The 14,320-nt window shown below is 42.1% G+C and overlaps 1 protein-coding gene and 1 non-coding gene across 21 annotated transcripts in view; both read left to right on the top strand.

Moving 5' to 3' along the window:
* The first annotated feature begins 2,208 nt into the window (after positions 1 to 2,208).
* Positions 2,209 to 2,263, top strand: LOC123727516 (U7 small nuclear RNA). Its single transcript, XR_006759511.1, has one exon. It is a non-coding gene; the product is annotated as a U7 small nuclear RNA (small nuclear RNA).
* Positions 2,264 to 6,820: 4,557 nt separating this feature from the next.
* Positions 6,821 to 14,320, top strand: part of afdna (afadin, adherens junction formation factor a) — a 135,380-nt gene continuing 127,880 nt past the window's right edge. For 13 of the 20 annotated variants that reach the window (XM_045695712.1, XM_045695708.1, XM_045695713.1 and 10 more), the window contains exon 1: positions 6,822 to 7,153. In XM_045695712.1, coding sequence (XP_045551668.1) covers positions 7,052 to 7,153 — 102 coding nt within the window. In that variant the 5' untranslated portion in view covers positions 6,822 to 7,051. Of the gene's footprint in view, positions 7,154 to 14,320 lie in introns of all 20 variants that reach the window. The other 7 variants (XM_045695695.1, XM_045695701.1, XM_045695696.1 and 4 more) reach the window with 1 other exon arrangement.

Raw genomic sequence — 14,320 nt, 5'->3', positions numbered from 1 at the left:
GTCATATAAATCACAGTGCTAAAATGTGATATTGGCTTTTCTTCTGGTCAAGTCAGTGGGCACTGGGTCGATAGTTATGGCTGCTCTTTGATAGGCTCTGGGGCTTAATGAGGTGATGCTTCCTCCATGCCAAGCCATCGCCACGGAAACTGCGTTTCGTGCCAGAGAAGCTCCTCCGGGAGGAGAGGCAGGCTGGCACTGTCTGCCCACAGCCCACCATCTCCATTTAATCAGCAGGGAGAAAGGAGCTCTTGAGAGAAGACACTTCCCCCAAGTCGTCCTGTGGGTCAGTGAGTAAGAGAGAGAGAGAGCTGCTTGACGCATTGCCTGCCTGTAAAACCACACTAATATCAAGCCCAGCTGTGAGGGAGGAGGGTTACGAGGAGCCAAGTGCCTGCAATTTTTCGAGGTTAGGGGAGCACTGTTCCCATTCAGAGCCCATTTGTTTGCTAACTTAAGGGAGGATACATAGTTTTACTGCTGTGGTGTGTTCAATCATTGAGTGAGTGGGAAAGGTTTTCGAATGAAGCCTACAGTATGTTGAGTCATTATGGGAGAAACGGTGAGAGAAGAAAGTCTCACAAACTGCTTTATTTGGCTAATAAAACGTGTTGTACACCAAGAAGGTGGGGGTTACTAATTGTCTCTTTAGTGGGGCAGTGAGCAACATTAAGCAATGCTGAGGGCCTATAATAGAAAATGAACTGAATAGAAATGCAAAGGTGCACTGCACACATATAGTATCAAAACATTGGTTTGTCCTTATTATAACCCTCCACCATTTCATAAAGAATTCATCACTGCCACTCTGTACTAGTGTTTCACCTTTTTAAGCCATCTTCCTTCCAAATGTCACTGTGTATGGTTGAGACCTGCACTACCTACTGTTCAACTCCTTGTCTGCTACAGTCAGGCCTCTTAGAACAATGGAATGATCTTCAGATTAGTGTTTGGGGCTGTGACTGTGACTCTCCCCACATCTTAACACTGTGTCCTCCTCACAGCGTCCCTGGCTAATGGAACCAGGCAGCTTTGCTGCATCTGTTCTCTTAGGTTCGTCAGTTGAAAATAAGTCACTGGAGAATTTTTAAAAGACAAAGTCTCTCCAATTTTAGAACATCCAATCCCTCAAAGTCCTTTCAGCTGTCTGACTAAGACCTTTTTGTCTTTCTTGATAACGTAGCACACATTTAAGTAGACTATTTTTCATACTGTCATAATAGGTAATTGCCCTCTTTGCCTTGTCCAGTTCTTATTGTTTCCCATCCTATTTTATAATATCAAATTCATGGTGCTAAACGGCTCACATTTAGCTACTTATCATTGCGAGCACTAATCCCATCCATTTGCAATTTGAGGAGAGTAAGAAGTGAAGGTCAGATAAGGCTTTACTACACAAATTGACCCGAGATACCCATTCCTCACATCTCTGGTCTTAGTGCCAACTGTACTGTACCTCCTCTCTAATACCAGGCATTCTGGGTAGTAACGTCTCTTCCACGGCTTACTGCTAATGAGTCTCTTTGGGTTTCTGTTCTATGGCTTACAGATGGTAAGGGTAGCTGAGCAAGACAAAACAAAGACGTTCCACTTTGTTTCTCGTTTTGTTTCCCATTCTACAGCTGTAGGCAACCCAACCCATCCGTCTGCTCCAAATGGAAATTCCAGCTAACACAGCCTCCTATATTATCTGTCTTCATAATCCCGTATGACAGCCCACATGAAAACATATTACAGTTTACTATAGATTACTACAGTATTTACTATAGAATTCAATAGTAAACTGTAGTATACTGTAGAATACTATAAAATACACTGTAGTATCCCTCGATCATGTGTAGTACTTATTATATAATTTTGTCATATACTGTAGAATACTATAGTAAATACTACAGTCAGCAAAATCCCTACACTTTTTTTAACAATAGTAAATACTACAGTATTTAATTTGTATATACCCTTCCCATTCCCCTCCCCCATATCTCAACTGGTGTCACCCTACACTTTTTTTAACAATAGTAAATACTACAGTATTTCATTTGTATATACCCTTCCCATTCCCCTCCCCCATATCTCAACTGGTGTCACCCATAACTGAGAAAATTAGATGCCAAGTATAGACCATATATTGTGTTCCCTACAGGTAATAGAAAAGAGCAGAAGTTCTGAGCTATCTGTTCAGACCCCAGTCCTACCTACAGGTTATGTCAAATTTGCTCTTTTAGTATTTCTCCAGTAGGTTTCCTGAAGGAGGAATGTCAAAGATAATAAAGCAAAAACACTATAGTAAATACGACAGTAATGTTTGCAAAAACTATACTACAGTATTGTACAGGCGGCAAAAACACTACAGTAAATACTACAATATACTACAATCCGCAAAAACACTACATTAATTACTATAGTATACTACAGTAAATACTACAGTATTTTTTTCATGTGGTAGTAATCATGAGTGATGTAATTGTGTGTGTGTGTGCCTGTGTGTACTTCATTCTCCCTATGACCTCTCCTTGTGAGTTATGGTTTCACATGGTTGTTTCATCTTATTTTATCCAATCTATTGAATTCCATTCTTCCTCTCCCATGACAGACTGATGTTTAGTACACTGACCAGGAACAGAGACATTGTTCTCAGCCTTAATCAGCTAGCTAGCTACTTCAAAACAAACAGTAGTACAGTAGTCATTACTGTAGTTTTATGTTTCTGCTCACAAAAACACAGACTACTGCGGAGAGCCAAATTTTCCATGAATGAATTCTCTGTTGAAGCTCATTTGTAAAGCTCTCATAACAAATTGCTGGGGGGTTATATTCATATGATGTCACCATGGAAATGAAGATGAGAGCGTAGCCTCAGTCTGCTATTCTAAAGGACATATGCAAGAGCTGGCTGTATGAATGACTGTCCTTAAGGGCTTCAAGGGGATTTTTATCTAAATGTTATAAAGCTTCGTTTTTGTACCAGCAGTAATTTAACTAAGATGTCCTGGTTGTGTCAAAGAGAAGCTGCAAAACACTCTCACAGAAGAAAGGCAAAATTGATTTAGAAAATGAATAACCAAATCATCAATTTTACTAATTACTTTACCATTTTAGATTAAAATGTAACCTGTCATATTCAAATGATTTAATCTGGAACAATAGTACTGTATAATGCTCTATATCTGTCTACATAATGAAACAGAACTGTAGAGCAAGATGGCCTCTCATTGGTTGCCTCCCCTACTGGACCAATAAGAGGAATAAGACAGGAGGGCCATTTCTCTGTGAACCAGGCCCACTACCCATGATGCCCTCATCAATATGCACTGTCTAGTCTACTATATCTTTATTAGCAGCTTGGCAGGGCTCCACCACAGATTCCTTTTTGTGCTCCTTGATTGATGTCCTATTGTCCAGTGTGGTGCCAAGGAGACAATTCATATATATGTGGCAGTTGTGGAGGCAGCACCTTCCTGTGGGCTCAAAGCCTTCTATTATGGCAATCCTGACTTCCTGTAACTTTAAACTGGCTTTGAATGGGGTCAGTCTTTCAAAGCACAAGCCTCATATCTAAAGCCTCATATCTAAAACTTTATGAATTAATTTAGGTTTAACTTTTTTAATATAAATTCCTGAGCATTTCATATAGTGAAAGTATTAACCAAAAGTAGGCTATTAACCATTGAGTTGTTGATAACCTACTGTAAACCTATTCAGAATGACTACATATGTGTGGAAGTATATACTCAACTGAAAAAGTTCTGTCTGACACAGTAGAAGTTAAAACTACAGCAGGAAACCATATTAGCAGATAACTCAGCTTCTTCCTGTCTGGGGTTATACAGTATATCTCCACCTCAGTGTCCACAGAATACAGCACAGAGTGTTAATACAGTAGTGTTTCAGCATCCTTAAAATGATGACAGTGGGAATAGGTACACCTTTCCCCTAAATATGTATATGTTTTAAAGAGCTAATATTTCACAAGTAATGTGCTTTTTTACTGTACCTTTGCTTAAATGCAAATGTTTCTCCAAACTCCTCTCCACTCTCTTAGGTTCTTATTAGTGTAAAAAATGTGAATGATTTATATTTCTCACTGCCTGAAGGCCATGACATAATTACCCAACTCCTCCCCACAACACCTGCGCCATGGCAACAATAACAAACTTCAACTGCATGCCCATGCTTACAGCAGGTTGATGAGGGAGTTTTGGTTGACTTTTTTCTTAAAATAGCTATATACTTTATTAATTTCTTTCTTTATCAAAATGACGATTCATAGGCATCTATATTGACCTGACTGACCTATTCTTGCTCAGGTGTTACATTCAGCATTTTGACTATACTGTATACTGTGCCTTCACTGTCAACAGTTGCCATTTTAACCATCAAATCCAAACTCTGCCAGAGCAAATATTTATACAGCCCTGTCTGGCTCTTATCCAGAGCGACTTACAGTAGTGAATACATACATTTCATTTTCATTTCATTTCATGCATTTTTTTTTTGTACTGGCCCCCCGTGGGAATCAAACCCACAACCCTGGTGTTGCACACACCAAACACCATGCTCTACCAACTGAGCCACAGGGGACTACACCATCTAGAATATGGCTGTAATAAAGACTGTTCTGATTCTCAGGGTAAATGTGTCTTCTCCAGTGTACAGTTGAACTCGAATAAAGTCAAGAGAGCCTCTCTCTGACCTTGAATGTGTTGTGTATTTGTTTGGTAGGCTGATCTCAAATGTGAAATTCATCACGTCTGTGAGAGGTTCCTTCTCCGGGGACGCAATTCATTTGACAGTGTGTTTTCACACCCAATAACAAAATCTAGCCACTGTTACACTTTTCCAAGACATCTGCACAACTTTTGGGATGGTGGAGAAGTCAACTCAATCAGCAGAATGTGACTTGTTTAAGTTGTGATGACACATCATTGCTGTTCAGTACCATGGTGACATAGAAAAATATGTTATTTGCCTTTGTCAATTTTAGGTTAGCTATTCATTTGATGTAACAGTCGTCCCTCCTCGCCCCAACTGGGCTTGAACCTTGAACCAGGGACCCTCTGCACACATCAACAACTGACACCCACGAAGCATCGTTACCCATCGCGCCACAAAAGCCGCGGCCTTTACCGAGCAAGGACCACCGCTAACTAACTAGCCATTTCACATCGTTTACATGGAGATGTGTGGCCTGATCAATATGGGTGTGATCATTTTAAAATGCATTTATCCTGCACCACACAGCATGCACAATCACTCTCTGGGTAAACATAATCCCACTGTTCTCCAACTGGTCGTTCATTACAGTTTCCTTTGAATTAAACGTTGCACACTGTTCTGTTGAACTCAACACACTCCAGTTATCCAACACACATATCTCCCTCTGTTGGCCAGGCTAGGGATAAGGCTAATTTAATTGTGATAATTGAAATTCCATTATGGTGTGAAACGTGTCCCCTGATATAGATATAAAATGGTGGGAGGTGAAATCACACCACTGCAAACAGAGCCATGCTAACACAAGCATTCATCAGCTCGGTAAAATGGCACAAAGCAAAAATAGTCAGTTACAAGGTAAAAACAGAAATTAAGATGGACTTAACCAAAGTCATTTTCATTCACAATATATGTCCAACTGAATGTTACTGACTGATCTTGTCTTTATTTACTTGTGTCTGATGGAATGATTGGTGCATTTAGATGTCCTCTTGGAGGAACAGTAAAGTACTATCTCAGTAGACAGAAAACATCCATTTATCCTCTGATTTCTACTCTATCCCCTGGCCCTGGTACAACAATGCTTTGTCTTGGTGCTCTGTAGGATGGTATAGACTCTACTTAGCCGTATCGTGCCCAGCCATGTGTGCCCACATAGCCTTAGCACGAAGGCAGCCCAATACTGACGCAATGTAATGATGTAAATGAACTCATATTGCGTCAGTGGCCACAGTAGCCCTGCCTGCCTCATTGACTTGACTGCTGCCCAGGACTGCACAGCTGGGCTCGTCAGGTCTAACGTGATGCTATCTGACTGTGCACGCCCCATGGCCCTTCCACTTTCGCATGAGCACAGGAGCGAAAGCTACGCCGGATAGGCCACACAGACAGAGCCACATGAGCCAAAGCTCTGTTCATCCCAATTTTTACGATCCCATACAACATGACATTATCTTGTCTGACAATTACAGTACACACTAAAGCAAGAGGTTCTTGTATTCAATGCTGACCTTTCCAACGCTTTGAGTCTTGATTATTGTGCCAAACTTACTTCAGAATCAAAATGTTGCTGTAGCAATAAATGAGTATCAATTAGGAGGCAATCACCATTTGAACCTTCAATCACATGGTAGGCCTATGTTTCTTAGATCCAAACCTCTGTCTCAGTGGGTGTGGTCACAGGATGATGGCATTGCCATGGTAGCCAGTGTGACATTCAACCATATTGTTCAACCTGCTGACTCAGATCTGTTTTGGGGACAAGGAGGGAGACAGGGTTCACTTCAATGCTTGCTTACTTGATAAAACACATTGGCCAACTGTCATATTAGATTACATAGAATTAGATGACAATTTACACAAATACGTCATATTTTCCTGAAAAGATTCAGTAGTCATTAAATTACAGTAAAATACAATGACGTGTCTGTGAATTTACAAAGTTTCATTGACCATTATCATGGTCACCCAATTGACAATTGAAATGTTGATATATTTCTTGTATTGACTGGACACTGTACTGGAGTCGAACTAGTTAACGCAGGGAAAGGCACTGTTGTGCTCGTGCAGGGCAAATTGTAAGGGCGTGAACGCGCGCTGAAATAGTCCCATTTGCTTCCCGGGGAGAGAGAACCGAGTGCGGTAAGCGAGAGAGGAGAACGCGGAAACAGCAGGAGCGGTCCGCAAGAAGTACAGCTACCGGTGACAGCGAAACATTCGAACAGTATAGAGCCCAGATCCTGGGTGCATTTTTTTCGTGAAGTTATCGGATCAGAGGCTTTTTTAAATCACTGTAAGGGGATTTTTCTTCAGTAGAGAGTATCATTCGGGATTCAGAATGTCGGGGAGCAGGGAGGAGGAGCGGCGGAAACTAGCCGACATCATTAACCACTGGAACGCCAACCGACTTGACCTGTTCGAGATCAGCCAACCCACTGAGGTGAGTCCGTGGACCTTCCCTGAGTACAGGCCGCACCCGTCGGGAGAGAGGCAATCATTCCCTAGTGGGATGAAGAACGGGAGATACGCGTGCGGATTCTCTTGTCTGATAATGAATTATGAAAAACTGTCAACCAAACACATTTGTTAACACATACCTGTATAGTACTGTTGAAATGGTCAAATGACCACAAAACTGTCTCAAAATCGAAAAACACAAATTATCCACACCTTAATCGCAAATCAAACTAGCTACTGAGCTAACCAACCTGACAACCAGATCATTGGCGCTAGCTAGCGTAATGTTTGAGAGCTAGCTAGAAAGACAGCTCGGGGCTGTTTTCTTACTCACCAGCAGCACGCTCCGGTTTATAGCTGTGGCAAGTGTATGCAATGGCGGACGAGGTGAATACAGTAATTGATGCAATAGATTGTAAACTTGCAGTCACACTTGACTATTCGCTACCAAGCTAGCTAGTATCTAAACACACACAGATGCAATCCAACGTGGGCGGTTACCTGGAAAATCACGACTCCAAATCTCGTTATTTACAGATAGACAAACAATTGTATTGCATTTCTTGTGCTGGTTTTAACAAATTAGCTACGTTCACATTGTATACAAGTGAATCACACATTAGCTAACAGTAGTAAGCTCATATCGCTAGATTGCCGTATGGCCACTTTGAATTTCAGCACCATGATTATGGATAGCAGCAAACTAAAACACCGGCGTCTTTAGCTAGCTAGCTTAGCTATCATTCTAACGTTATCGAGAGTGTTGAGTTGGGATGATGACTAGCCCAGTAATGGACTAAAGGAGCATAATGTTACTCATTAAAGCCATGTTCTTTGCCACTCATCATGTAACTGTCACTAGGTCGTAAGGTAGCTAGTTGGTGTCAATAAACATTACTGTATGTTCTACTATATAAAATAAGTGTTTGCTAAGACAATGTTAAGCGTTTAACCTGTTGCCGGGTGTCTCAATATAGCCAGATGGCTGGCTGGCTAGCTAGGCTAACCTTAAATGGTCTGACACTGACCATTTATGATGGTTGGCTAGCTAGTTATCTCTCTTTTCTAATCAAACTAGCTACTAAAATGAGTCGTGTTCTTGCCTCTCCTGTCGTGTTTATATTTATTGCATCCAACACGCACGTGGTTGTTGTTTTTGTCTGATGGGTTTCAGATCTAGCTAATATTTGTTGGACTGTGTGTGTACAGTTTTATTTTAGGCGCGCAGGCAGCAGCCAGCTACCCCCACCTCCTTGCTCCGAGTTGCAAGACAAGTCAAAGCATTGGGGGTGATGGGGGACCCCTCTGATCCGATTAATTCGCTTTGGACAGAAGGACAGCTTCACTAATGTCTGCTAGGCCTAACTGTTGCTGCTGTGTTCCTGTAGTCCTGAGTCGGTATTCTCCTGCTCGTATTTACATTGCTTAAGAGAATTTGCTTTTGTGATGGTTTGGTTAACATGTCTCACATGCAACACACACACCCCTCCCCACTCTAGTCATTGCTCTCCACACCCACAACCCTATCTCAATTTTGTATTTCCTCCATTGCTTATGAACTTGTTAGTTGTCATTAACATAATAACATATTCTGCATCAAGGCTTCTATGTCATTTTTAGCCCATGCGCGACAACAGCTCCTTAAGCCAAAAAAGTATACATTTCTTGCAAAGATGTTAATGACATGGTTTTATAGCATGACCCCATGGCTGGTTATTTTAAAGCAGATGGGTCAGTGTATCTCTTCCCTGTATGTCCTGTGGAATTCACTTCCTTTTTTCCCTCTCCCCTTAATAGTCTTGATAAATGCTATAAGATATTCAACTAGTTGTAACTGCTGACCAAGTCTCTATCCTTTGGAGTAGGGCCAAAATACAGTACCAGCAGTCTTAAGGGCTTACATTTTAAAACCAACCAAACAGCAGTTTCCTCACCAACTTCGTATTAATCCTCATTAGCTGCATGGCTTGAGAGAGGGTGGATGGAAACTTTTGACTGGCCCAAATCAAAGCCCTGTGGAGCCCTGCATCCTGTCAGAAGGTTGGGTCTGTTTGTCAGAAAACAGCTTTGTCGGAATCCGGGTTTCCATTCCATCCATGTGGAAGCCGGTGATTTGATTGTTGGTGTCAGTGGAACGGTTCACTTTTTAGAACCTATCATATCTGTCCTCTGACTGGCAAAGAGTGCCGACTGTGATCCTGGAGGAAGTGTGATGGGGGAATGCTGGGTATGTTGACTATGGGTTGGATTGGCCAGAAATTAAGTGCCCGTCTCTTTTGTGTGCTACTGCTACTAACCAAAATAAATCAGTTTCACAGCTTTTTTTGTTTTCTTTTGAATGGAAAGAGGACTGAGTTAGTGATCAGAGCAACATAATGTATATGAAACCTGAACATCTGACCCTTTGATAGATAATGTTTAATCCCAGTTCATTTTTAACCATGCTGTTGTTGTGTTCTGCCTTAAACAAGGACAAAGTGAAATACCTTGTTCATTTATCTGCTTTCATCATCCACTAGCAAAAGACTGATGTCAGGTGGCCTTGAGAAGGGGGGGGTGTTATTTCTCCAGGTCATGTATGACATGAGAGGTTCTTGTCCTGCAGCCCTCTCTAGCATGTGACTTGTTGCCAGGGTTGGGTAGGTTACTTTCTAAATGTAATCCATTACTAGTTACCTGTCAAATTGTAATCAGTAACATAACTTTTGGATTACCCAAACTCAGTAACGTAATCTGATTACATTCAGTTACTTTTAGATTACTTTCCCCTTAACAACCTCTTAAGGATCGGACACCTTTTTTTCAATTTTCGCCTAAAATGACATACCCAAATCTAACTGCCTGTTGCTCAGGACCTGAAGCAAGGATATGCATATTCTTGATAGCATTTGAAAGGAAACACTTTGAAGTTTGCGGAAATGTGAAATTACTGTAGGAGAATATAACACATTAGATCCATCATCTTTGAAATTCAAGAGAAAGGCCACAATGTATTATTCCACTTTAGGCACAATTTATTTAGATTTTGGCCACTAGATGGCAGCAGTGTATGTGTAAAGTTTTAGACTGATCCAATGAACAATTGCATTTCTGTTCAAAATGTTGTATCAAGTCTGCCCAAATGTGCCTGTTTATTGATACATTTTTTAGTTCATAACTGTGCATTCTCCTCAAACAATGGCATGGTATTCTTTCACTGTAATAGCTACTGTAAATTGGACAGTGCAGTTAGATTAACAAGAATTTAAGCTTTCTGCCCTTATCAGGTATGTCTATGTCCTGGAAAATGTTCTAGTTACTTACAACCTCATGCTAATCACATCAGCGCACGTTAACTCAACTGTCCCGTGGGGGGGGGTCACCGATCCCGTAGACGGCCTACAGGGAGGAGGTGAGGGCCCTCGGAGTGTGGTGTCAGGAAAATAACCTCGCACTCAACGTCAACAAAACAAAGGAGATGATCGTGGACTTCAGGAAACAGCAGAGGGAGCACTCCTCTGTCCACATCGAGGGGACAGTAGTGGAGAAGGTGGAAAGTTTAAGTTCCTCGGCGTACACATCACGGACAAACTGAAATGGTCCACCCACACAGACAGCATGGTGAAGAAGGCACAGCAGCGCGTCTTTAACCTCAGGAGGCTGAAGAAATTTGGCTTGTCACCAAAAACACTCACAAACTTTTACAGATGCACAACCGAGAGCATCCTGTCGGGCTGTATCACCGCCTGGTACGGCAACTGCTCCGCCCACAACTGTAAGGCTCTCCAGAGGGTAGTGAGGTCTGCACAACGCATCACCGGGGGCAAACTACCTGCCCTCCAGGACACCTACAGCACCCGATGTCACAGGAAGGCCAAAAAGATCATCAAGGACAACAACCACCCGAGCCACTGCCTGTTCACACCGCTATCATCCAGAAGGCGAGGTCAGTACAGGTGCATCAAAGCTGGGACCGAGAGACTAAAAAACAGCTTCTATCTCAAGGCCATCAGACTGTTAAACAGCCATCACTAACATTGACTGGTTGCTGCCAACATACTGACTCAAATCTCTAGCCACTTTAATAATTAAAAATTTGATGTAATAAATGTATCACTAGTCACTTTAAACAATGCCACTTTATATAATGTTTACATACCCTACATTACTCATCTCATGTATATACTGTACTCTATACCATCTACTGCGTCTTGTCTATGCCGCACGGCCATCACTCATTCATATATTTATATGTACATATTCTTATTCATTCCTTTACACTTGCGTGTGTGTATAAGGCAGTTGTGCAATTGTTAGATGACTTGTTAAATATTACTGCACGGTCGGAACTAGAAGCACAAGCATTTTGCTACACTCGCATTATCTGCTAACCATGTGTATGTGACCAATAAAATTTGATTTGATGTAAAGGACCTATCATCATAAATACAGGAGCAGAATCTCAACCGATAGAGCCTGTCTTGCTTCAAGTCTTGAGATTTAAATTGATCAAAGCCAATGTGTTAGATTTGTCACACCTATTTTCTTTACACTGTCATTTCAGGTTTACCATCTCCATGGAGATTTTTCCCCTGCATTGAAATACACTGAACAAAAATATAAATGCAGCATGCAACAGTTTCAAAGGTTTTATTTAACCTATATTTAACTAGGCAAGTCATATTACTGAGTTACATTTCATATAAGGAAATCTGAGTTTCACATGACTGGGAATACATTTAGGCATCTGTTGGTCACAGATACATAAAACAACATAGGCGGGTAGATCAGAAAACCAGTCAGTATCTGGTGTCACCACCATTTACCTCATGCAGCGCGACACATCTTCTTCGCATAGTTGATCAAGCTGTTGATTCTGGTATGTTTGTCCCACTCCTCTTCAATGGCTGTGCGAAGTTGCTTTATATTGGTGGGAACTGGCTTCCCTGTGGCTCAGTTGGTAGAGCATGGTGTGTGTGCAACGCCAGCATGGTGTGTGTGCAACGCCAGCATGGTGTGTGTGCAACGCCAGCATGGTGTGGGTTCGATTCCCACGGGGGGCCAGTACAGACAAAAAAAAATAATAATGCTTGAAATGTATGAAATGTTTGCATTCACTACTGTAAGTCGCTCTGGATAAGAGCATCTGCTAAATTACTAAAATGTAACTGCAACACGCTGTCGTACACGTCCATCCCAAACATGCTCAATGGGTGACATGCCTGGTGAGTATGCAGGCCATGGAAGCTTCCAGGAATTGTGTACAGATCTTTGCGACATAAGGCTGTGCATTATCATGCTGAAAAATGAGGTGATGGTGGAGGATGAATGGCATGACAATGGGCCTCAGGATCTCGTCACGATATCTCTGTGCATTCAAATTGCTATCAAAAAAATGCAATTGTGTTCATTATCCGTAGCTTAAGCCTGCCCATACCATAACCCCACCGCCCCCATGGGGCCCTCTGTTCACAACGTTGACATCAGCAAACTGCTTGCCTGGTCTCCGACGATCCTTCAGGTGAAGAAGCCGGACGTGGAGGTCCTGGGCTGGCGTGGTTACACGTGGTCTGCGCTTGTGAGGCTGGTTGGACGTACTGCCAAATTCTCTAAAACGACATTGGTGATTTATGGTAGAGAAATTAACATAACATTCTCTGACAATAGCTCTGGTGGACATTCCTGCAGTCAGCATGCCAGTTGCATGCTCCCTCAACTTGAGACGTCTGTGGCATTCTGTTGTTTGACAAAACTGCACATTTTAGAATGGCCTTTTATTGTCCCCAGCACAAAGTGCACCTGTGTAATGATCATGCTGTTTAATCAGCTTCTTGATATGCCACACCTGTCAGGTGGATGGATTATCTTGACAAAGGAGAAATGTTCACAAACAGGGATGTAACATTTGTGCACAAAATTTGAGAGTAATAAGCTTTTTGTGCATATGGAACATTTCTGGGGTCTTTTATTTCAGCTCATGGAACCAACACTTGTAGCGTTTTTGATTTCTTTTTGTTCAGTAAATGTACACACACACTGAAGCATCGTTGTGTGGGTGCTCGCTGTGTACTGTAATTATACTTTACACAGAATAGACACAGTTACCCACAGGTCCAACAGCTGTAATTTGTGAGGTTATAATCCAGAGAGTGGTTATATGTAGAGACCTGGGAGTGGGCTGTCTGGGATTAGCACATCCTCACTGTGCATTTGGATCAGTCATTCCCTCTGTGACTGTTTGTTGCGGCTCATACTGGGGTGGCAGGTAGCCTAGTGGTTAGAGCGTTGGACTAGTAACCGAAAGGTTGCAAGATCGAATCCCCGAGCTGACAAGGTAAAAATCTGTTGTTCTGCCCCTGAACAAGGCAGTTTAACCCACTGTTCCTAGGCCGTGATTGAAAATAAGAATTTGTTCTTAACTGACTTGCCTAATTAAATAAAGGTAAAATAAATAAAATACTGGCCAACACTTGGCTCCTCTTCAATGGGCCAAATTATTATCTGCTTAAAGTTTGAGACATTCATTGTAATATATGATTACTGCTTCTGGTGTTGTACAGTTCACAGGATGACTCGGCTAGAATTGGCTGAACTGTTGGAGGGCACGGCATTTGACTTGAAGGGGATGCTGAGAGTTGGGCTGGCTCGCCTCATACATCCTACTGTGCGCGTGTCTACCTGCGTCTCCTCCTCTCTTCTCTTCATACATCTGTTCATCCCGCCCTCCATCTCCTCTACTGGGAGATGGCGCTGTAAATGAGTTCTATGTCACTGCTCAAGGCTGGCTGCCTGTGCGTGACTGTGTATTTAGCTGAGAAAGCTCTGTTAGAGTAATGGCTCTCAGTTCATTAGGAAGTGGACCAAAGATCACGAACACAACTTGTCTTACTGACTTCAAATGGAATTATGGCCCATATCTCATGGCCAGACTGGCTATTACACTTCCTGGTCTGTCTAATCTATGCCGGTGCCTGATGCTGAATTATGTTGAGTGATCCAAAGCAGAACACATTTCCATTAACACATGTTGCACTTTGGCTAATTGGTTACGTGATATGGTAAGGACGGTGAGTTTAATTTTTCCTTTGCAGTTACCACAGGTGCTTTCATGTGAATGTGTCTCTCCCTGATCCGGTTATTCTGATGTGGATCTCACACGCACGCACACACA

The sequence above is a fragment of the Salmo salar genome, chromosome ssa15, assembly GCF_905237065.1.
Source record: "Salmo salar chromosome ssa15, Ssal_v3.1, whole genome shotgun sequence".
Taxonomy (NCBI): Eukaryota; Metazoa; Chordata; class Actinopteri; order Salmoniformes; family Salmonidae; genus Salmo; species Salmo salar.
Note: the sequence above shows the minus strand (reverse complement) of the source record. Positions and strands in the feature narration are given on the sequence as shown.